Source organism: Pan troglodytes, chromosome 1 (assembly GCF_028858775.2).
Source record: "Pan troglodytes isolate AG18354 chromosome 1, NHGRI_mPanTro3-v2.0_pri, whole genome shotgun sequence".
In the NCBI taxonomy this organism is placed as follows: domain Eukaryota; kingdom Metazoa; phylum Chordata; class Mammalia; order Primates; family Hominidae; genus Pan; species Pan troglodytes.
Window position 1 is genome coordinate 153,063,593 of NC_072398.2, and position 23,030 is coordinate 153,086,622.

At 37.3% G+C, this 23,030-nt stretch overlaps 2 protein-coding genes across 45 annotated transcripts in view; one reads left to right on the forward strand and one right to left on the reverse strand.

Annotated features, from left to right (window-relative positions):
* Positions 1–9,847, forward strand: part of FUBP1 (far upstream element binding protein 1) — a 35,831-nt gene extending 25,984 nt beyond the window's left edge. For 7 of the 37 annotated variants that reach the window (XM_054667443.2, XM_009423830.5, XM_054667453.2 and 4 more), the window contains 3 exons: positions 4,596–4,741; positions 7,319–7,365; positions 8,256–9,847. In XM_054667443.2, the coding sequence (XP_054523418.1) occupies positions 4,596–4,741; positions 7,319–7,365; positions 8,256–8,286 (224 nt within the window). In that variant the 3' untranslated portion in view covers positions 8,287–9,847. Of the gene's footprint in view, positions 1–4,595; positions 4,742–5,122; positions 5,491–6,342; positions 6,571–7,318; positions 7,413–8,255 lie in introns of those variants that run through there. The other 30 variants (XM_054667506.2, XM_054667478.2, XM_054667501.2 and 27 more) reach the window with 8 other exon arrangements.
* Positions 9,848–10,006: 159 nt separating this feature from the next.
* Positions 10,007–23,030, reverse strand: part of NEXN (nexilin F-actin binding protein) — a 57,602-nt gene continuing 44,578 nt past the window's right edge. For 4 of the 8 annotated variants that reach the window (XM_009423894.5, XM_009423876.5, XM_009423866.5 and 1 more), the window contains 5 exons: positions 22,045–22,242; positions 17,857–18,078; positions 11,695–11,880; positions 11,086–11,443; positions 10,007–11,004 (listed from right to left, as the gene is read on the reverse strand). In XM_009423894.5, coding sequence (XP_009422169.3) covers positions 10,991–11,004; positions 11,086–11,443; positions 11,695–11,880; positions 17,857–18,078; positions 22,045–22,242 — 978 coding nt within the window. In that variant the 3' untranslated portion in view covers positions 10,007–10,990. Of the gene's footprint in view, positions 11,444–11,694; positions 11,881–17,856; positions 18,079–22,044; positions 22,243–23,030 lie in introns of all 8 variants that reach the window. The other 4 variants (XM_063817008.1, XM_009423886.5, XM_016921227.3 and 1 more) reach the window with 2 other exon arrangements.

Genomic DNA, 23,030 nt, shown 5'->3' on the forward strand with positions numbered 1-23,030 from the left:
GTTTGGCTTCTGTGCATTATTTTACCATATTGATTATTTGTAATATGGCCATTAATACATTTACTGTTTAGTCTTTTTTGTTTTACTTTTTATGTTTTACTCAAAATGAGTGGGTGGGTTGAATTCTAATTTTTATTGTTAAGGGAAGAAATTTTACCTTGTCTTTAATTTTTTATTTTTTTTTTACCATTTCCCTGCCAGTTAGAGATACTATACTATACTGTCTTGAATCCTCTGTAGGAAAACATGGCATAGAAATAATTAAATAATAATTAGATGTTAAATAATAATGCTGTATGACTAAAGAACCTCCTTACCCCGCCTTTTCTGTTGTTGTTCTGTAGTACCACAATAATCACCTGTTAATTTTATTTATTTATTTATTTGAGAGGGAGTCTCACTCTCGCCCAGGCTGGAGTGCGGTGGCGCAATCTCAGCTCACTGCAACCTCCGCCTCCCAGGTTCAAGCGATTCTCCTGCCTCAGCCTCCCAAGTAGCTGGGATTACAGGCGCCTGCTACCACGTCCGGCTGATTTTTTGTATATTTAGTAGATACGGGCTTTCATCATGTTGGCCAAGCTGGTCTCAAACTCCTGACCTCAGGTGATCCACCTGCCTCAGCCTTCCAAAGTGTTGGGATTACGGGTGTGAGCCACCGCACCCAGCCTCACCTGTTAATTTTATGAGCAAAATAGATTAGTTGGGCAAGTCCTTCACATGCATATCTTGTTGTTGTTTTTTTTTTTTAAGACGGAGTCTTGGTCTTACTCCCCAAGCAATGGTGCGATTTCGTCTCAGTGCAACCTCTGCTTCCTGGGTTCAAGCTATTCTCCTGCCTCAACTTCCCAAGTAGCTGGGATTACAGGCGCCCAACCACACCCAGCTAATTTTTGTATTTTTAGTAGAGACAGAGTTTCACCATGTTGGCCAGGCTGGTCTCGAACTCCTGACCTCAGGTGATCCACCCGCCTCAGCCTCGCAAAGTGTTGGGATTACAGGCGTGAGCCACTGCGCCTGGCCACATGTGTATATCTTAAAGGAAATAATGCTAGGTAATTTAGTCAGGTGCTTGATGAGCATTTGTCATCATCATACGGAGTCAATTTGTCTTTTTCTATAAAAGTTCTTTTTGTAAATGATTAGTTGCTTAACTGCTTTAATTTCTTCTAGGTACCTTACCTGTCATCAGGATCTTTTTACCACAAATAAGAAACCTTAAAGCATAAAACTTGGTTCAGTCTTCACATTTCTTAAATGGAAGGAGAAAGGGAATAATAGGGAGATAGACATCTTTATCTCAAAGCCAACTTGTTGACTTTTCCAGTGGCAGGGGTATGATGCTAGGACTTCAGATTTCCTGATTCCCCATCCTAGTGCCCCTTTTGCCAAACTAGGCAGGCTTTCACAGCTTTTGGAGCCTAATTTAAGTTTTTCTTGTTAAGAACAGAAAACTCCATTCATAGATTTTAATTTGTCATTATTTGCTTATTTACTGAAAAAAAAAAAAAAAAACTATTGAAAACAGATGTGGGTTAAGTTTCCCAAAATTAGGTTTATATTTTAAAACAATTCTAAGTTCCCAAGGATAACACCAAACTAAGAGGAGAAATTTTTATTTTATTTTATTTTATTTTTTTTATTTATTTTTTTTTTTTTTGAGATGGAGCCTTTCCCTGTCGCCCAGGCTGAAGTGCAGTGGCATGATCTCGGCTCACTTGCAGCATCCACCTCCCAGGTTGAAGCAATTCTTCTGCCTCAGCCTCCCAAGTAGAGAAAATCTTGATAAGATTTCAGAGGCTTATAAGGAATGGCAGTAAAGATGGGTGTTTTTAAAGCTAGAATAGAGGGATTTTTTTAAGACCCTTAAGAGAACAAACAGGGTTTCAAAATAGAAAGGAGTAATTCTTGTTTGGAGAAGTGAAGACATTTGGGAAAAGTTTGACTTGAGGAAGGCCATTATGATAAGGACTGATGTGGTAGACTCTGAACCCTGAAGAATCTGGTACCTTAAGCCTAAAGGAGGGTAGAGTGAGGACTTGTGGGAAAGGTACAGTTATATGGGAAGACAACTGAGTGTGAAAATCTATTCATGCAAGGCTGGCTCTTAGGCTCTAATAGAATCTTACAAGCTAACTCTAGAGCAAGTCTTTTATCTTTGGGATGAAAGAAATTTAAGGCTAAACTTTATACATTATAATTATAAAACTATAATAAATATTAGATAATGTTCTACTGAAGTATAAACTCAACTATCTGGCATCAAACAGTAACTAAGCCATGATCACACCACTGCCACTGTGTTCTGGCCTAGGTGACAGAGCAAGACCCTGTCTCAAAACAAACAAAATCCAGTAACTAAAGAGAGGAATAAGGGGAGTGCAAGGTAAGGCAGTACATGTCTGAAGGGGCAGGGAAAGAGTTCTTTCTCTGCTTCCAACTGGGCAAAATAAATCACATTTGCCCTTTAGATTGCAAGAGTGAAATAAGCTTTTCTTGAACATCTTTTAAGATTGGAGTGTCAAATATTACCAACTTATTTACCAAGAATTTGGTTTTTCTTAAAGTCTAAAGTGTTTACTATTAGCTTTCCACAGGGATATAGGAGTTTGCAGAGGTTGTAGTTTTTTAAGGGAACATCGATGAATTTTCTTGATGCATATGCCTGTTTCTACCATTTTACATTGTTAATTTGCCTCTAAAATGAGTAACTCTTACAATGGGGTTTAAAACCTGAAGACTGTTGATTGCTACCTTGATCAGGTTTGGTTTCAAATGTGCACCCTGTAAGAGACAATGTGTGGTTTTATTGCTATTGTCACACCAGTTTTTTAGATATTGAAACCTGTTTCAGATTTGCTTGAATTGTCTTGTAAGAGGAAAATGTTAAACTTACTTCCTCTTTGAGAACAGTTATTTATAGAAGACAGGAAAATATGAGAGTTTTTAATAGTATATGAGAGTTCTCTGTTACCCAAGAAAAGAGGGTTTTTTTCAGGCATTTTTAAAGAATCATAAATCTTAAATTCTTTCACTCAGTTGCTTTGAGTCTGTGACCTGTTTTACAATGGTGATAGACTGCTTTCTGAAACCATGAAATTGGTCTTGTTGGCAGCATCCTACAAACATAAAAAGAGCTTCCTGTATGTCCATGCTCCAGTATTTTTGTCTATGGTAATTATTTCACAAAGCCAAGTGAGTTACAAACGAAATAAAATAGTGCTTAAGTAAAGAAACTGAATAGGAGAACACATACTCTCTCTTCTCAATTTTTTATTTAGAAAATTACATACCTTCAGAAATTGGGGAAATAAGGCATCAGACACTCAGCTTCATCATTTTTTAAAAGTTTGCTGTATGTGCTTTATATGTATGTTTTTTGTGTATGAACCATTTCAAAGTAAGTTGCAGACAAGACAGTTTGCTCTAAATAAACTCAATGTCTGGGCACAGTGGTTGACGCCTGTAATCCCAGGACTTTGGGAGGCCAAGGCAGGTGGATCACTTGAGTCCAGGAGTTCAGGACCAGCCTGGACAACATGGCAAAACCCCATCTCTACAAAAAAAGAGAAAAATGTCAGCTAGGCATGGTGGGCCTGTAGTCCCAGCTACTCTAGAGGCTGAGGTGGGAGGATCACCTGAGCCCTGGGAGGTTGAGGCTGCAGTGAGCCATGATTGCACCGCTGCACTCCAGCCTGGGTGGCAGAGTGAGACCCTGTCTGAAAATAAATACCCTCAATATTATCACAAACATACAGACTATATTTAAATTTCCATAGTTGTCAGGAATATGTCTTTTGTCGTCTGTGTGTTTTGTTTAATTCAGAGTACATTCAAGATTCATGCGTTGCATTTCATTGCTATATTTCTTTAGTCTCTTAATTCAGCAAAGTCACCTTATTTGGAAAAAGACCTGATTGTGAAAGCTGAGTTTTATGTGTTTTCATTGATCTTGTTCTTTATTCCTTGTCAGGTTACTTTTAATAACATTGTGTTGTAATTGGAATAAATTATTAATACTTTTAACATCTTATTATGTGTGTGTGTACGTACAGTTTATAGGTTACTAATCAGGAAAAAGTCTTGGCTAGGTCTTAATACAGTCTTTAAATCATTGCCTTTAAGTGGGCTTAAAGTTTTTCAAACATGTTCTTTTTGTAATTCTGGAATCGAATTAAGATTATGCCTAAATCTTTACCTTCCTTAGCTAAAGCAGTGTGGATTTGGAGTTGATTCTGTTTTTTTTACTAATAATGACGTCTAGAACTAAAAGTTAACGATTAATTATAAGGCAAAAAGAAAAGAGCGTTCTTTTTTTTTTTCTAATTGCAGTGGTTTCCTGACACTACTAAATGAATATTTTAAATAAAACAGGAGTAATTCTGACCCTCTGGGCTTTTGTCTTATAACCTGTACTTACAGTGGATGTAATTTTATATTAAAATTTAGGGGGTTTTTTTTTTGGTCAACAAGGGCAGACACAAGATTATTCAAAGGCTTGGGAGAAATACTACAAGAAGCAAGGTATTGTTTTTATTAGAAATGAGATGTTGGGCTTATAATTGTGGTTACAGCAACAAAGTTCTTTTTTTTCAAAGGTCAGGCAGTTCCTGCTCCGACTGGGGCTCCTCCAGGTGGTCAGCCAGATTATAGTGCAGCCTGGGCTGAGTATTATAGACAACAAGCAGCCTATTATGCCCAGACAAGTCCCCAGGGAATGCCACAGCATCCTCCAGCACCTCAGGTATAATGTAATTGCTAATTTGTTGATTTCTACTCCAGTCTGTTTTCTGCATGTTTACTGTTTGTCTGTTTGGGAGTGTTTGCCTTTTAAATTTTTATCTGGCAAAGTATAATAACTATTTAAATGAAGTACTACGGTGTATTGTTTGGGTTTTTTTTGTTTTTTATAATGCTTTCCAGCATCTGAGTGGTGAATATTTCTGCAATGCCTTTGATTTTAAAAATAAATTTTCTTCCCCCAGGGATTTGCAAATCATGCAAGAAGCCACCACCATTTATATTAACCACTTTTTCTTTCTTAAAGGATTCACTCCTGAATTAGCTCCATTTCAAGGATTTTCTTTAACTTTTTGTGTATTTCTTATGTATCTCTTCTGCACAGGGCCAATAATAAGAAGTGGACAATACAGTATTTGCTTCATTGTGTGGGGGAAAAAAACCTTTGTTAAATATATGGATGCAGACGACTTGATGAAGATCTTAATTTTGTTTTTGGTTTAAAATAGTGTTTCCTTTTTTTTTTTTTTTTGAAAATGTACAAAATATCTATCACTACTGATAGGAGGTTAATATTTCTGTGTAGAAATGAAAATTGGTTTGTTTTTAGTATTTAGTGTAGATGTACACATTCCAGCAAATGTATTTGCAATTATGTGGTTGATGCTTTGTGATATAAATGTACTTTTTCAATGTATACTTTCACTTTTAAAATGCCTGTTTTGTGCTTTACAATAAATGATATGAAACCTCCTGTGTCGGTAAGTTGGATATGTGGGTATTTAAAGGATTCATAATTTCTTAGCAATGATAAATTAAGATACATATACACAAATATATAAGCTTTCCCCATGAAATATTGAGTTTTTAAACACTGGCATGTTTTTCCCCCCTTGCAGTATAGTGGTAGATTGGAGGATCTTTTCCATTTATTGTATTTGGCTCTTTCAGCACAAGTAATCCTGATATCTTCATTTTTTTTCCTTCTGTTTGATTAAAAACTGCATGTGTGTACAATGATCTTTTGGCATACTTCCATTGCATTAACAGTGAAATTTCCTTTTATACATGACCACTGTTTCAGACCTGTACTGCTGCTATAACAGTTAACCTTTCTGTTCTTAATTTGATAATACTTGATTTCCAAGACTGTTTCGGCATAACTAATTTTAAACAGTTTTCAGATAGTGAATATGAGTAGTCTAATAAGAACAGTTTTTTTTCCATGTGAAGCAACTCTTTCAATGTATAATGTTAGTGTGTTTCTTTCTAAATTTAGGATAGAAAAGTGAATAGTGTGCAAAAAGTATAGCTACATTGCATCTGCCATTGAAACATAAATGGGGTATGGAAACGTTCAAGCTTTTTTTTTTTCTTTATGCAGTATAGATAAGCTTTGTTTTGTAAATGCACAAGTCCAATCATTGAATCAACTTAATTTTTTTATGTACTTGAAGTCATTTTATTACTCTTTAACACTCATGCTGAAGTTCTGATATTTTGTTGAAATCCATTGTTTTACTCTTTGCATATTTGTTGGCTCTTTGCATATTAATATATTAGACTACATGCAAATACAGTCTGTCTTGCCATTGTCTGTTGAAGTGCAGGTTTGATCCAGCCAGTATAGAACTAGCTCTGTAGGGGTGAGGAGGACTGTGCTGTGTATCATCCTTGATTGTGTTCCTTCAAGGAGCATTGCACTGTAAGTACATCAGAATGACAAATTGATGAACTGCAACAGTATCTTTTTGTCAATGTTCCACATAATGCAAATGCCATACGTTGTGTGAATATTATGTTGGAATACAGTGCTGATATCTTGGAAAACCATAACTGCCTCTTAATTTAACATAGAATAATACATAGTTCTGTATTTTTTTTAAAGTGAGCTTAATGGGTAAGTATTTTTTATATGCTTTAGCTATAGCTAAAGAAAACTGATACTTAACAAAGTTGAATAGTATTATTCACTGGTGCTCCTAAAATATTGTTTTTCAGTGTAAAATATGCATATCTTCTATATTTAATATGAAAGTCTTGAAATGTATCAGACAGAAGGGGATTTCAGTTTGCAAATAATGAGCAATGTAGCAATTTTAACACATTTCATAAATATATATTTTGTCATTGGTGGAGAGCACCATTTGTTGTTTTGAATATACTTTAAAGGAAGAGGTACAAGGACATAAATGTTGAGATTACCTACAGGATGGAAATAGCAGTACAGTTCATTGTAGATATTTTGAAATGTTTTTGATTGTTTTATATAACCTAGAGTGACTTCCCTTACCCTTATTTAGATCTGCATATATAGTTCTAGTATGAAGTTTAATAGTTAAGGAGTTAGCTATTTGTTATCTTTAAGAGTAGGGTATTGACGTGAACAATTGCAGTATTTTGCATGATACTGTTTTATAGATGACCTTTTAGGAAAGTGGTGCATTTATTAATTGAACTGAAGAAGTAGTTCAGTTGAATTCAGTATCATAACTCACAAATTGGAGGCTGTTGATTTTGATTCATTTAAGGTTTAAAATCTTTATTAATTGCAAACAGTGCAATTATTTATACTTCACAGTGCCTTCCCAGACCTTCCACCTTAGGTTCTGCTGCAAAAAGCACCAGGTAAGCACAACCTAAGGACATATATAAATAAATATTTCAGTACATTAATGTTGTCCCTGTGAGGTTTTTGTGGTTGTGTATTCAAAGGCAATCTGCTACTGCTTCCCCAAAATGTATTTTGTTATTTTATGCTACCATCTTAGTGGAAAGTCTGTAAGTTGTTAAAGCAACTGTTTACATTTCTGGGTAATGTTTTTTATTTTACTTTTTTTTTTTATTAAGACAAGAAAATGATGAGTAGATTGCTGCAGTAATTGAACTACATCCAAATCTTTTTGTATTTTTTCCCCAAATATAGAAATGTTAATATTAAGAAAGGACAATTACACAGTTTTCAAGATTTAGGAAATCACTTGTTTAGAAACTTCAACAGCCTTCACAATCTGTTTTATATGATGGACAGAAAATTTCTTTGCCCTCCAAAATTATAATTTCTTTATTTTTTTCTTATTCTTAAACTATAATAATTCAGTAAGGATATTATGGGTTAGAATTTTATTATGATTTTTTTCTTAGACAAAAGTTATATGCTGAAGAAGGAAAAAGTTATAAGGCAGTATGTTTTGATAAAAGGCATGTGCATCAGTGAAATGTTAACTGTATAGCAAATAACCTTTCATAATCTGTAGCAATCAGTATTTTTCTGATTTAATAATATTTTAATAACTGACGCTGCATTTATTTAATTTTTTTGCCAGTTTAAAATGTTTGTGTGTTTTTATAGATGATTTTAACTGGTACATATTTTGAGTTAAGATGAATGTATGAAAGCAGCATCTTATCAGTTTTGTTTATTCGATTTCTAAAATGTGCTGATCCTTTTAAAACTCCTGCTTATCTCTGCAACAAAGAAAAATATTCAAAAATACTGCCTTCATTTTCACACACAGTGCTGAAGATGCTGCAAGCACCAAATCATAGCTCATAAAATCAGGTCCTGAGATAGTTACCCATAAAGAGGAATCCTTTGAGTGTATGCCATTGGTGAGCCGATGAGCATGGACCATAGAAGGGCTCAATGTAGAAGGTAAAATTGGCAAATCATAATTGAGAAATATGAAATGTATTCCCATACATAATATGGTATAGGGTGTAATGTACCTGCTTTTGATCACTTTTCATTTTAAAGTGCTATTCACTTGATCTTAAATGTTCCATGAACTGTTAAATTTCTTAAGTTACATAGTTACTACACCACATTTATGTGTATGTTATGTTTTAATAGTCAATGATAGATATGTACAATTGATAATATAAAGGGGCTCATTGAAACTTGAGAGCCTGTCAAGTTTTGGTTAGTTGTAGATTGCATTTTTATTAAAAAAAAAATACAGATAGATTGATGATAATAGATATTGGGGCATTGTTTCTGTCTCATGAGAATTCTTTTATTCATTACCATAAGCCTTCACTGATACTATAAGCATTATTTTAAATGACGCTGATCTTAAGTCTGAAATAAATGGAAAGCAGAAAAGGTGAGCCAGTTGATTTGAATGCATTGGATATTAGTGTTAGAAACAATGTATAGTTTAGATTGAAACTGAACTGACTTATTTAGCACTTAAACAAAAATTTGACAATGTTTTTAGTTTTTTTTAAGACAGCTTAGTGTGGTGATACTTAGAATTCTGTGGTTTGATGTTTCTTTTAGAAATGAGAAGTATAGTTTTATTTTTTAATATAAAAATGGTTTTAATACTAAAACTAGTAATTTGATACTAGTTGTTTATAAACATTGTAAAATATATCTTTGAAACAAATTATCTTGGTAGTTAATTCATAAGGGGTGGGTTTGGGTAGGAATAGCAGAGTACTTTCAGAGGGAAAGGGGAGTCATTCAGAAGTGATAGCATTTTATTTGTTTGAATACTCTGCCAGTAAAATCAGCTGTACTTAGAAAGTTATCTGTTGTGTAGAATAATGATGTAGAGTTTACTAATCGGTGAGGATGTCTTGTTTTTATTTTCTGCAAACTCTGCCTCACTTTAAAATGCATTATAACAATACCTAATTAAAGATAATTTTGGCTCTGAAAGTTACCTTATTTTTTGTTGAGTTAGTGACTTCATTTTTCTTGCCACAATATAAGCTTTTGAGGGATTTTTTAAAATTGGTGCTTTTAATAAGCAAATAAATCCCAGGGTTTTATTTTCTTCAGTGATACCCCTATAGAAACTCTTAAATGTATTTGCGCATATATATATATTTTTTCTTATGCATGCTCGATGCATTTTCGTCCTGAGAAAAATGTTCTCTACAGAAACTACCCGTGTGTAAAAAGAAGATTGGCTTAAAATGGCTACTGTGATGGGAACAGTGTCTTAGGGAGATGCAGCTTGGACTTGAGGTAAATTGAATACTTTACAACTGTGGTTTAGAGTTTGCTTTAATGACATTGTATGTAAAAGGTCACATGATTGCTGTAATTTTGTATTCATTATGGTTTCCTCAATAAATGTACATTGATGAATATTATAAAGGAGTGCTTTGTGTTTTTTATACATATATTACATGGTAAAATTTTCTACTTGACTGGGTTTTTTTTTTTTTATGTTTACTGTGAGAAAAGATGATTTTAAAAAGTTTTAATGATAAAAGGGTAACATCTGGTTGCACAAGTCTTAAAATACAGAAAGACTTTTAAATACAGAAGTTACTTTATTTGGGTTCACGTTGTAAAATAAAATTGTCTTCCAGAAAATTAAAATATAAAACAAACTTAATAGAACGTAATAGCTAATTATTTACAAACTCATTTTAAAGACTAGAATTTTAAATCGAAGGTTGTGCCACTTTTTCCCTAAGTCTGATACACTTAGATCTTGAAGCCTTCGACTATGTTGAAAGTGTTTTCTCTTGCGTGAACTATTAATACAAAGTTTTTTCATTAAAATATAATTTGTTCAGGCAAGAACACAACATAAATTTGCTTTATAAATTTAATATGTTACATACGTTTGAAAAATAACATGTTTAATATCCTCAACACTCAACACTGTATAGCCATTCTTTAAGTCCTTTAATTTTTGTTTTTCTCCATGCTCCTCCCCTTTTCCTCTGAAAGGAGTGACAGTTTTCCCCACCCCGCTCCAATCCCAATATGTCTGCTTCAGAAAGACTTTGAAACTACAACAACCAAAATGGTGTACTACTAAAGAAAAAGTCCACTCAAATTGATAGGTTCCAAATTAATTATCTCAGCTATTTCAGCCTAATTTTAGGTGTAAAAAGCTCAGAAATGACATTCCTTCATGCAAAATAATGTATTCTACTTAGGTTTGTGTGTTTGTTTTGTTTTGTTTTTGTTTTTCAAACATAGTTGCTGTAAACGTCTATGGGAAATACAGTCTTTATAATAGGTTCTGATAGAATAATTGAGTAATTCCCCCCCATAAGTACATTTTATTGACTGTTACTGCATAATAGGCGATAAATCTGATGCTTATTTGGAAAAGAAGTAGGCAGTCTTTAGATGAGCTGTGCTTTGAAGACTGTTATGAAAAGGAATAAGAAGTCAGCATAGTGGCACTCCTGGTTTCCTTTTTTGGCCCCGCCACAGAAAAGATGGATGTAGTAAGAAAGTTGGAGTGAAAGAGAAAGTTCCAGGGAGAGGGGAGGGGAGCTAGTAGTCATCAGCTAAAAAAGAGAAGAAGAAAAGTGATTTTAAGGAAAAAAAAATTAATAGAATAAAAGATAAAAAGAGTGATTAATTCTTACTTTCAATGGTAAGAATACAGGTACTAGCTGCAGATCCTTTATTGTTGACTGCTTTACACATATACTCTCCTCCATCTTCTGGGAAAGTTTCTGGTAAGTAAAGGCAGTAAGTTTCTCCCCTTTCAATATATTGATAGTCTTCTCCATCCTGCAGTATTTCTCCTTCAAACCACCATGTAATTTCTGGTTTGGGTTCTCCTGTTACTTTAACCGTAAATCTGACTGGCTCACTGTCTACAACTGATGTGTTTTTAAGAGGCTTCTTGAACCATGGAGCTCCTGATCTGGTTTGCTCTTCATCTTCAGTAGTGGAGCCATTCATGATGCTAGCTTCTTCCTCCTCCTCCTCTTCTCTTTTCTATATTAAAATAAATGCATTCAGGTTGGCATTTATAGTATTTTCAGGGCAGCAATTTAGTAACAATTTTGAAATGAAATTTTTTTTTTAAGTAAAGAACATACAAGTGTGCCTACTACAAAGTGTACTTAACAGTACATTCCAGTGACTTGAAAGAAAACCATTAAAACATTTTTTTAACCTACCTAATTATAAAACTATGGGTTTTAAGAGGGCATCTTTGGAAAATAAAGGATACATAAGCCTGGTACCTTTTGTAGTGCTGCATCAATTTCCCTTTGTTCAAACTGCATGCGTAGTAACTTTTGTTCTTCAATTCTTCTTTGTTCTTCTTCTTCTCTTGCCTTAGCCATTTGTTCAAATCTAGCTTTCATATTCACTTTGTGAGTAAATGGAGCCTCGCTTTTTCTTGCAGGCCTAACATCAACATCATCTTCCTGCAAGAAAGTGGGCCAAGATTAACAATTGCTTGCCTTCTAAAAACAAAGAAGCGTTACTAGTTCTAAAGGTGTTTAGAAGCACAAAATGATTAACATGTTTATAATGCATATTTTTGCTACACTGCAGACACTCAGATTTTTTCTAACTCCCCAGTTCAGGAAAAGTGATAGATACATTTATGAAGCATTCTCTTAGTTATAGGCTTTTTCTCCAAATGTAAAGATCACAATATCACTGGGATCCTAGCCTGTTTGTCCTACCAACTCTGCTTGGTTTTGATAGCACTTAACTGAAAAAGGTCAGAATACTATACATTCTAAATAATTGTTAAAAGTACTCCCTTGATTCCTGTAAGTCCATACCATTCCCTACTGCATAATAAATCTGTTCTTTCTCACTTAATGATTTTCCTTCTTTACCCTTCTTAGAACTATGTCCCTAATGAATTCCATCCAAATAATGTATTGATGGTGAAATGGCAGGGGAAGGGTGTTTACAAGTAGAAAAACAGGTAGAGACAACTGTTGAAAGAGGCAATGGCTGAAACATGGGGAAATCACTAAGTAAAATATGTTTGAGTCATCTGAGGGGTGAATTGGAAGGGCGAAATACTAATAAGGGAGTGATTTAAGAGCAGAGTCTCAACTGTCAAATAGTGTGTCTAGGAAAATAATAATTTGGTAATGATAAGGTCTTCTAGAGCAGTTTTGGTGGAGTGGGGTTAATGTGGGTAGTTAATTCATGGTTTCTAAAGTACTTCAGTTGTTGTTGACTTGGTTTCTTGACTTTTGGTTTCTAACTACCTAGGCATTTGTGGATCTAGTTGGAAATCTCACCATTTATATTTCATAGTACTATGAGGAAATTGCTCCAGATTGCCACATCCAACTAAAGGGAAATTTGAAACAAGCAGTTTAATTGCCTATGTAAGAAAAGTCTTGGTTCGGGTGTTTCACTTCAGTTTGAGGTGTTGCACCTCACACCTCGTACCTTGTACCTACCTCATTTCCGATGAAAGGAGTAGAAGGTGGTTAAAGTAGTTGCATGGTTTTTCTGGTTCTGCATTAGATTTTTTATTTGATGTTGGAAAATCATGGGACATCAGACAACCTGCTACCTGGTGCGTAAATTCTATTTTGTGCCATTATTTACCTTCAGTTGATAAATATAATGCCTGACTATGGTTGTTGCTAATGAATGAATGAATAGCGTTTTTTAAAAAATTATTATACATAAAAGACTAAGAAAAATACATGTTAAACCATGATTTGCTTACTGTAGTTTTATCTCAACAGACTTCTGAGACTTAAATTTAAAAAGGACCTCTTTGTTCACAGTATACACTTTTTTTGTTGTTTACCAAATGAACCTTTAAGATGGAATATTTCAGCAGGTACAATAATTGCTATTCTGAGTCCCTCCCAGTTAATAACTTGCCTTTCAGATTTTAGCCTGTTTATGCAAATTCATAACTATTCATTTAGCTGCCTCAAACCTGCATTTAGAAAATAAATTTGAGTAAGTGAAATAATTTCTCGAGCTGAAAATTTATGCACAGTTCTGCAGTCAAGTACAATTGTCAACTTTTCTTGAGCTCCTAAAAAGCCAGGTTAAAACATGTTTCTGGGAAAGAAATCTAAGATAGTAATATAAATGGTATTCTGTAGGTACATTCTTTATAGGGCATTGGTACTCTCAGCCCATGAATATTAAAGTCAGCAGTTAGGCAGTGTATTTTCCTTGAGATACAATGGGGCATAAGGTAGTTTTGGAGTAGACTTTATTGGAAAATCTAACTAGAAATTCAAATGTTATATAAGGCATTTAAGTACCAAATGAGGGGTACATGTTTAAGTGCTACAGGAGCTGGGATGGAATTCTTTGATTAGGTAAGGTTATGTAAATGAGCCTTGAAAGAATATAAACATTTTGAAGACACATTGAACATTGATATTTCTCGCTGTGTCACCCAGGCTGGAGTGCAGTGGCGTGATCTCGGCTCACTGCAACCTCTGCCTCCCGGGTTCAAGCCGTTCTCCTGCCTCAACCTCCTGTGTAGCTGGGATTATAGGCGTCTGTCACCACGCCCGGCTAATTTTTGTATTTTTAGTAGAGACAGGGTTTCGCCATGTTGGCCAGGCTGGTCTCGAACTCCTGACCTCAGGTGATCCGCCTGCCTCCGCCTCCCAAAGTGCTGGGAATTACAGGTGTAAACCACCGCGCTTAGCCGCTAACAAGTTTTTAAATACGATTTCAATCATCTTTAAGCCAGAAAGATACGATAGGAGGGACTTCATTGTCCTCCAGAGGAAACTCCATTCAGGATATTCTGATAGGGTATAAAAGTTCAGCCATGTCCTAATACCACATCCATGTATACTAGAGAGCCAGTAATAGCAAAAACAAGAAGTCACCTATCTTATTTTTGTTATTATTACCTACATATTTTGTAGGTATAGGTATGACTGCTAAGGTTTCACTACCATTAACAAAAGGAAGCAAGTGCATGCTGATTGAACTTTTCTTTACCTTCCATGTTACACCTATAAAGACTGATGTTTGGCCAGTCATCCACTAAATATTGGTGTTCTCCAGGGTTTAATTCACTTTCAACAATTAACTTTATAAGCAGCTTTATCTACTTGTACTTTCCAGTGCTGTCTGTAAAAGTTAGTATCTGCTTGCTTCTCACCTTATTTCAGGACCTTTGTTAGACTGCCTTTACCTTATCCAAATATCACTCAAACTTTACATGCCAAAACTATTCACCCCAACTCCCCAGACCTGATTTCTCTATAGCATCATCTAGATATCCTGAAGTAATGGTAGCCCCCTCTGCAACCAACTGCCCAAAAAGCAACCTATAACCCTTTTTTGTTTGTTCAACTCCTATCCATACCAGAGTCTAACCTAGTTTTGTTATTTAGGTCTGTTTTTCTCCCTTGGCCCCAACTTCATGCCTGTCTTCCAGTTCATCCTCCATGGTCCCAGAATTCTTGCATAAACATAAATATTTTATTACTCTGACCTAAAAAGTTACTAACATTGTTGCCCAGATCATAGAGCCTGCAAGGTTTAAAAAGACCTTCATTAACTAGCCACAACCTATTTTTACAACTTTGTATCCTATCACTTATTCTGTGAACCTTGCCTTGTCCTTTGAACCTGTTTTCCATTCCCCAGATACATTTTTACAACCTCTGAGTTAATCTGGAAGGCTTCTCCTCTATCTGGAATGTCTCTCCTCTTTACCTGCAACTTTTATTCAGCCTTCACACTCACCTTAAATGTCACCTTCTTGGCCCTGTTAAACATATCCTAGGTATATTGACCACCCAATTTGATTCTGTAATAACTTCTATTATAGTACTTAGAATAATTAGAATTTTCTTCATCATACGTCATTAGACTGAATTTTTTTTTTTTTTTTTTTTTTTGAGACAGTCTTGCTCTGTCGCCAGGCTGGAGTGCAGTCTCAGCCTCCTGAGTAGCTGGGACTACAGACCCGTGCCACCACGCCCAGCTAATTTTTGTATTTTTAGTAGAGACGGGGTTTCACCATGTTGGCCAGGATGGTCTCGATCTCTTGACCTGGTGATCCACCCGCCTCGGCCTCCCAAAGTGCCGGGATTACAGGTGTGAGCCACCGCACCCGGCTGTAGACTAAACTTCTTAAATGCATATTATATCCACATATATATCCCCAAAACAACAGATCCAACATGTTAAAAATGTTCAACATTTTGTAGATGTTAAAAAATAGAAATGGTGTTTGCTTTTGGCAATGATGAAAAGGTTTATCTACAACTAACCCAGGCCTTAGGCTTGTATGTCACACAAGCTTAGATGCAAATCAGATTGATTGGTTGATGTTTCACAGCATCTCCATTTGTGTCAAATAGCTTATGGAACCTCTTTTCCTTCCAAACTCTAGTCTGGTTTCCCGTATTGTTACTGTATACCCTGTCGCTATGATTCCTTCCTCTTTCTTCCTCTCCATCACCATCCCCAAGTCCTGCCAGTTTTGACTCCTGCATACTTATCTGTCCTTTCCATACCAGCCCTAGTTCAAATCCTCAGGCCGCCTCTGACCACGCTGTACAAAACAGTAACACATACTCTTATTTCCCTTACTCTGCTTTATTAATCTTAATAGCTTTTGTTTGTTAACCACCTGATAATTGTTTTCCATCCCTCCCAATCCCCAACCCATCCATTAGATTCTAAACACTATATGAACAGGGACTGTAAGTTTAGTTACTGATGTCTTGTGTCCAAAGCAGTCCCTGGAACATAGTAGTCATTCAAATAATTTTTTTTTTTTTTTTTTTGAGACGGAGACTCGCTCTGTCGCCAAGGCTAGAGTGCAGTGGTGCGATCTCAGCTCACTGCAGTCTCCACCTCCCGGGTTCAAGCAATACTCCTGCCTCAGCCTCCCTAGTAGCTGGGATTATAGGCACCCGCCATTATGCCCGGCTAATTTTTGTATTTTTGTAGAGACAGGGTTTCACTATGTTGGCCAGACTGGTCTTGAACTCCTGACCTCAGGTGATCCACCCACCTCGGCCTCCCAAAGTGCTTGGGATTACAGGCGTGAGTCACCGCGCCTGGCCTCAAATAATTTTTTTAATGCATGTATCTAAGACCATATAGCTTCAGCATGATCCAGCTATATAGACAATATCTGTCTGACAATATCCATGCTTTATTGTGTTAGAGACAGGGTCTTGCTCTGACCCCCAGGCTGGAGTGCAGTGGTGCAATCACAGTTCACCGCAGCCTCAACCACCCAGGCTCAATCAGTCCTCCCACCTCAGCCTCCCAAGTAACTGGGACTACAGACATGCACCACTGTGCTCGGATAATTTGTATTTTTTGTACAGATATGGTTTTGCCATGTTGTCCAGGCTGGTCTTGAAATGGCTCAAGTGACCCACCCACCTCGGCCTCCCAAAGTGCTGAGACTACAGGTGTGAGCCACTGTGCCCAGACAATATCCATGTTTTAAAAATCCCTTCACATGGCATCTAAGACTCCATGATCATCTCAATTATGCTTGCATCTTCATTTTGCTGTCCTTTGCACTCGTGCATGCCTCAATAATAATGAATTGCTTATAGTCCCAATAATTGGCACACAGTTTCTTCATTCTGTCCTTTTATTCAGTCTCCTCTGAAGGCCCTCCCAAATTCCCATACGTGTTTTGCTAGCTGAATATTTGATCAAAATAGAATATAGGTTAAGTTCTGTTAAATATTATAGGATGGCAATTCTGGCAGAAAAAAAATTTCTAGATATCATTTAAACTAGTATTCATAATCACAGAAATAGTCCTTAAGCTAGAAGGGATATTGCAGGTCAGTGATTGCCTCTTTATTTTATGTTTGAAGATAATTCAAATTCATGTCATCAGAATTCTCATTTAGGCTCTTCCACACTGAATTACTACTGTAACTTTGAGCAAATACTAGAGGCTTTATGGGTTTCATCTAAAAAATTATGAATAATCTGGAGTTTAACTTGAATATACACTGGTTCTACTGACTCAACTAAAACATATGCCAAAAAATATATTATTTTAGTTGTATCTTTTTTGTAGAGATGGGGTTTCACTATGTTACCCAGGCTAGCCTAGAACTCCTGGATCATGTGATCCTCCCTCCTTGGCCTCCCAAAGTGCTGGGATTATAGGCGTGAGCCACCACGCCCAGCCAAAAAATATTTTTGAAGATTTTTGCTAGAGTGAACCATTTGACATTCACTATAGGTTTTAACACTGATAAAGGTGATTTTGAAACAATGCTAGTCTTTCAAAGTCTAAGATCTACATGTGTTTTGCTATTTACTTCCCAGATTACTGTATATACCAATGATTAATTTTAAGTACTAAAACATTTCAAAGCCAATGTTACTTCTGTTAAATTTATTATCATTACTGTACCATAACTATGTTAAATATAAAGGTAATATACCTCATGAAAATTTTCAGCTTCTCGCTCTTTAATTTCAAGGTCAATTGCTCTCCTTCTTGCTCGCTCTTCTTCTATTTTTTTCTGTATTTCTTTTTCAGACAACTGTCCAATTTTTTCAAACTTGCTTTTTAGGTTTTTAGCTTGAATAGAGCCACTCCTTTTTAATTTGATCAGTTCTTCATATTCTCTGCTCAATCCAAAGGTTTCATTTTCTTCCTCTTCCTTCAAAAAAAATTAATAAGTTTGTTGCTGCTGTTTTTGAGAGAGTCTCACTATGTTGCCAAGGCTGGCCTTGAATTCCTGTGTTTAAGCAATCCTCCTGCCTCAGCTTCCCAAGGAGCTGGGACTACAGGCACATGCCACCATGGTTGACTCAAAAAAAAAAGATTGAATATCAGCATATTAGTTTGTACAAGAAACCATCCAAAAGATGTGCACTATTTCTTATTTGAAACCAAAAATACAGTTTAACCTCTTCTCTAAATGCAGGGTCCAAATTTACTAACTCAAAATGGTGCTACAAATTTAAGGCATTATTGAAAACATTCTACTTAAAATACTATTCTCATTAGGAAATATGGCTAAAATCCTCTGACATTCCTTGATAACTTGCTAAAACTAAAATATTCATGACAAGATTAGCTTTTTCTAGGAGTTGTAGGAAGATCTTTGTTAGGGGAAGGCAAAAAATAATTGAAAGAACACTAGGCTGGGTGCAGTGGCTCACGCCTGTAATCCCAGCACTTAGGGAGGCCGAGGTAGGCAGATCACCTGAGGTCGGGAGTTCAAGACCAGCCTGGACAACATGGTGAAACCCCCTTTCTAATAAAAATACAAAAATTAGCTGGGCATGGTGGCTTGTGCCTGTAATCCCAGCTACTTGGGAGGCTGAGGCGGAGGTTGTAGTGAGCCGAGATTGTGCCACTGCACTCCAGGCTGGGTGACACAGCAAGACTTTGTCTCAAACAAACAAAAAAGAACACTGGACTAGGAGTCATATGAGTTCTAGTCCTGGCTCTGATACTGTGCAGGCTTTTGCCCAGTTACTTACCCGCTGTATGATTTTCTTCATCTCTAAATAGAGCCAGAGTATCTAAAATTTTTCCTACTTTTGATTTTATGGTAGTCTTATAAAGTTAAACCACTCTTAATACTCAAGTTAATAATTAAGCATTTCTGGAGATATAGTCTGGTAAAATATCTACATTTCTCTACATATAACTTGTATCCTCAATTATATATTCCACCAGCAAAGACAGAAAAGGAGTCAACTGGCCAGGCACAGTGGTTCACACCTGTACTCCCAACACTTTGGGAAGCCAAGGTGAGAGGATCACTTGAGCCCAGGAGTTCAAGGCCAGCCTGGGCAACAGAGCGAGATATCATCTCTACAAACAATTCACCAGGTCTACAGCCATTCCACCCTGAATGTGCTGATTGTGTCTGATCTTGGAAAAAATTCACTGGGTGTGGTGGTGTGTGCCTGTAGTCCCAGCTATTTGGGAGGCTGAGGCAGGAAGATCACTTGAGCCTAGGAGTTGGAGATTACAGTGAGCTATGAGTGCACCACTGCACTCCAGCCTGATAGAGTGAGCTGCGTTTTAAGAAGAAAAAGAGTCAATCATAATTGGGCTCCAGTTCTTTGTTTGTTTGAGACACAGTCTCACTCTGTCACCCAGGCTGGAGGGCAACGGCACTATCTCAGCTCGCTACAACCTCCCCTTCCCAGGTTCAAGCGATTCTCCTGCCTCGGCCTCCCTGGTAGCTGGAATTACAGGTGTGTGACACCACACCTACCCAGCTGATTTTTTTTTTCCTTTTTTTTTTTTAGTAGAGACGGGGTTTTGCCATGTTGGCCAGGCTGGTCTCAAGTTCCTGACCTCAAGTGATCTGCCCCGCCTTGGTCTCCCAAAGTGCTGGGGCTACAGGCATGAGCCACTGCGCCTGGCTGGCTCCAGTTCTTTATACCATTTTGTCTTTTTTGTTTGTTTGTTTGTTTTTTGAGTCTCGCTCTGTATCCCAGGCTGGAGTGCAGTGGTGCAATCTCGGCTCACCACAAGCTCTGCCTCCCAGGTTCACGCCATTCTCCTGCCTCAGCCTCCCAAATAGCTGGGACCACAGGCGCCTGCCACCATGCCCGGCTAATTTTTTGTATTTTTTTTAGTTGAAACGGGGTTTCACCATGTTAGCCAGGATGGTCTTGATCTCCTGACCTCGTGATCTGCCCTCCTCAGCCTCCCAACATGCTGGGATTACAGGCGTGAGCCACCGCAGCCGGCCCATCTTGTTCTTTTATTCAGATTCTTTTCCCCTGACTTTTCACAATCTATTATTACTAGTCCTTTGTAATATTTACCAAACCCTAATACCACCATAATGGAATGGTAAACTACTACAGGTATTCCTGGTATACTTTTCCTGGAGAAGACTTAAAGTTCTACACAGAGTTTTAAAAGGTGGAGGCAGAGGGTGTCACAGTCTGGGATGATATGACATGAAGGTTAATTTCTTGACTCAACCAAGGGGTAAGAGAAAACATTCCTTTATACTATTTCCACTTTTTGGACTATGTGGGGTGAAAATACACAACTCATAAGAAACCTAGACCTTGGAATATTTTCCCACAGCACATTCCTGGTATTTATTTATACATTTATATTTATATTCTCAGGGTCCACTAGATAATTTGCCAGCCACACCTGGGGCAGAGAAGTAAAACTTCCCTTCCCACGTGCCTACTGCCCCAACCCATAAAAAACAGGCACCTTCCAAGGGATTGCAACCTCTGTGTAGGAACTCACTTGGTTCCTAGGTCATAAGTTGGTGAGAGGACCCCTCCAAGTTGCCTGCCAAACGTGCCATAGCATTGCCAGTCCAAGTCATGAGGCTACATCTTAGACCCTGACCCTGTTCATGTGTGTGGCCTGGCCCCTGGCAGGGGCCAAGGCTGATGGCGAATACACGCCCCCATTCTACCTTTCTCTTCTGCTGCCCACGCAACCTGGGCCATCCAGAGGGATGGCAGCAGAGTCCGAAGAGGGAAGAAGGTTAGGCAGGGCCCTGGGAAGGGGGCTGATGAAAACCCATTCCAGGGAGGCAGGAAGACAGCGTAAAGCTCTAGTGAGCAAAAGCTCCTATATAGGGCATGCTTCATCGTCCAATCAGCTTTCACTTATATACAACACACAAATTCAAAGGTAAAATTAAGAATTTCAAGACAGTGGCTGGGCATGATGGCTAATGCCTGTAATCCCAGAACTGGAAGGCTCAGGTCAGAGGATCGCTTGCCAGAAGTTCGAGACCAGCCTGGGCAATAAAGTGCGATCACCCCATCTTTAGAAAAGAAAACAAAAAGGCCGGGTGCGGTGGCTCATGCCTGTAATAACCAGCACTTTGGGAGGCCGAGGTGGGCGGATCACCTGAAGTCAGGAGTTCGAGATCAGCCTGGCCGACATGGTGAAACCCCATCTCTACCAAAAATACAAAAATTAGCCGGGCATCGTGGCACATGCCTGTAATCCCAGTTACTCGGGAGGCTGAGGCAGGAGAATTGCTTGAACCTGGGAGGTGGAGGTTGCAATGAACCAAGATTGTGCCATTGCACTCCAGCCTGGGTGACAGAGCAAGACTCCATCTCAAAAAAAAAAAAAAAAAAATTAAAAATTAGCCAGACATGGTGCTGCGTGCACCTCAAGTCCCAGCTACACAGAAGGCTGAGACATGAGGATCACTTGAGCACGGGAGGTTCAGGCTGCAGTGAGCCATGTTCACACCACAAAAAGAATTTGAAGACAGTAACCTCAGCATTAAACCCCAAATGCAGGGCCTTCTGAACATGGCGTCTTGTGAGTGCACAAGGTGCATGCCCATGAAGCTGGCACTGTATAGTCTATATATAATATATGTATTGAATATATGCATATTTATGAACTACAAATATAAATAAATAGTAATAGCTCAGTCACTTGCAAACCTAGATACTTTTTTATTAAACTAGCAAGGAAGGAGTAGTTAAAGCAGACTAGAAAGTACACATAATTGTGCAGACGCCTGTACCATGTAAGCACCTCATAATACTATGTCAACTATCCTAAAGGTGAATAACAATACAAAGTTATTATAAGGTGATATAAGTAAAATATTTAGCTTAATAAATATGGGGAATATAGATATTTCTTAAAATCTTACCTCTCCCATTTCCTGTCTCAGTTGTTCAAATTCTTGTTTCTCCATTTCTAGCTTATGCTTCCGTTCCTCCTCTGTTCGTCGTTTTTCTTCTTCCATTTTTTGTTTTAATAATTCTTCAAAATTAATTTCCAGTTTTCCCGGTGTAAGAAATTCTTGAGAGATTGTCTTATACATCTCTGGGGAGTCATCATCTACTACCTATTTAAAATAATTATTTTATCACTCTGGCCAGAATTATACATACTAAAAAGGGACTATTTCTTGAAGAAACTGGGATTTCTTTTTTTTTGTTTGTTTTTAGTTTTTGTTTTTGTTTTTTGAGATGGAGTTTCACTCTTATTGCCCAGGCTGGAGTGCAATGATGTGATCTCAGCTCACTACAACCTCTGCCTCCCAGATTCAAGCAATTCTCCTGCCTCAGCCTCCCAAGTAGCTGGGATTACAGGCATGCGCCACCACGACCGGCTAATTTTGTATTTTTAGTAGAGACGGGGTTTCTCCATGTTGGTCAGGCTGGTCTCGAACTCCCGACAGGTGATCCGTCTGCCTTGGCCTCCCAAAGTGCTGGGATTACAGGCGTGAGCCATGCACCCGGCCAGATTTCTTAAATAGGTTTCACATTGAACAAAAAACAAGGGGACTTAACAGTAAACAAGGAAGTCTCAACACAGTGTTCAAAAATAAATAAATAAAAGGGAAGAATTATTAGAAAATGTAAGACCGAGGTATTTTGTGGTTATGAAGGAAATGGTAACCATCTATTCTCCATTACAGTGAAGACAAAGAAATAATTTATTCATACCATGAGTACTTTAAATTAGACATTAAGATTTCCTAATTTGAGAACATTTTTTAATTGGATTGAAACGACTCTCCAGGTTGGTAATTAAAGCATTTAAGTTAATCATGATTTTGTCTGAATGAATTAGATAACCCATCATGATCTCTTCATAATCAGGCAAAAATCATTCTTAGTGCTATGAGTT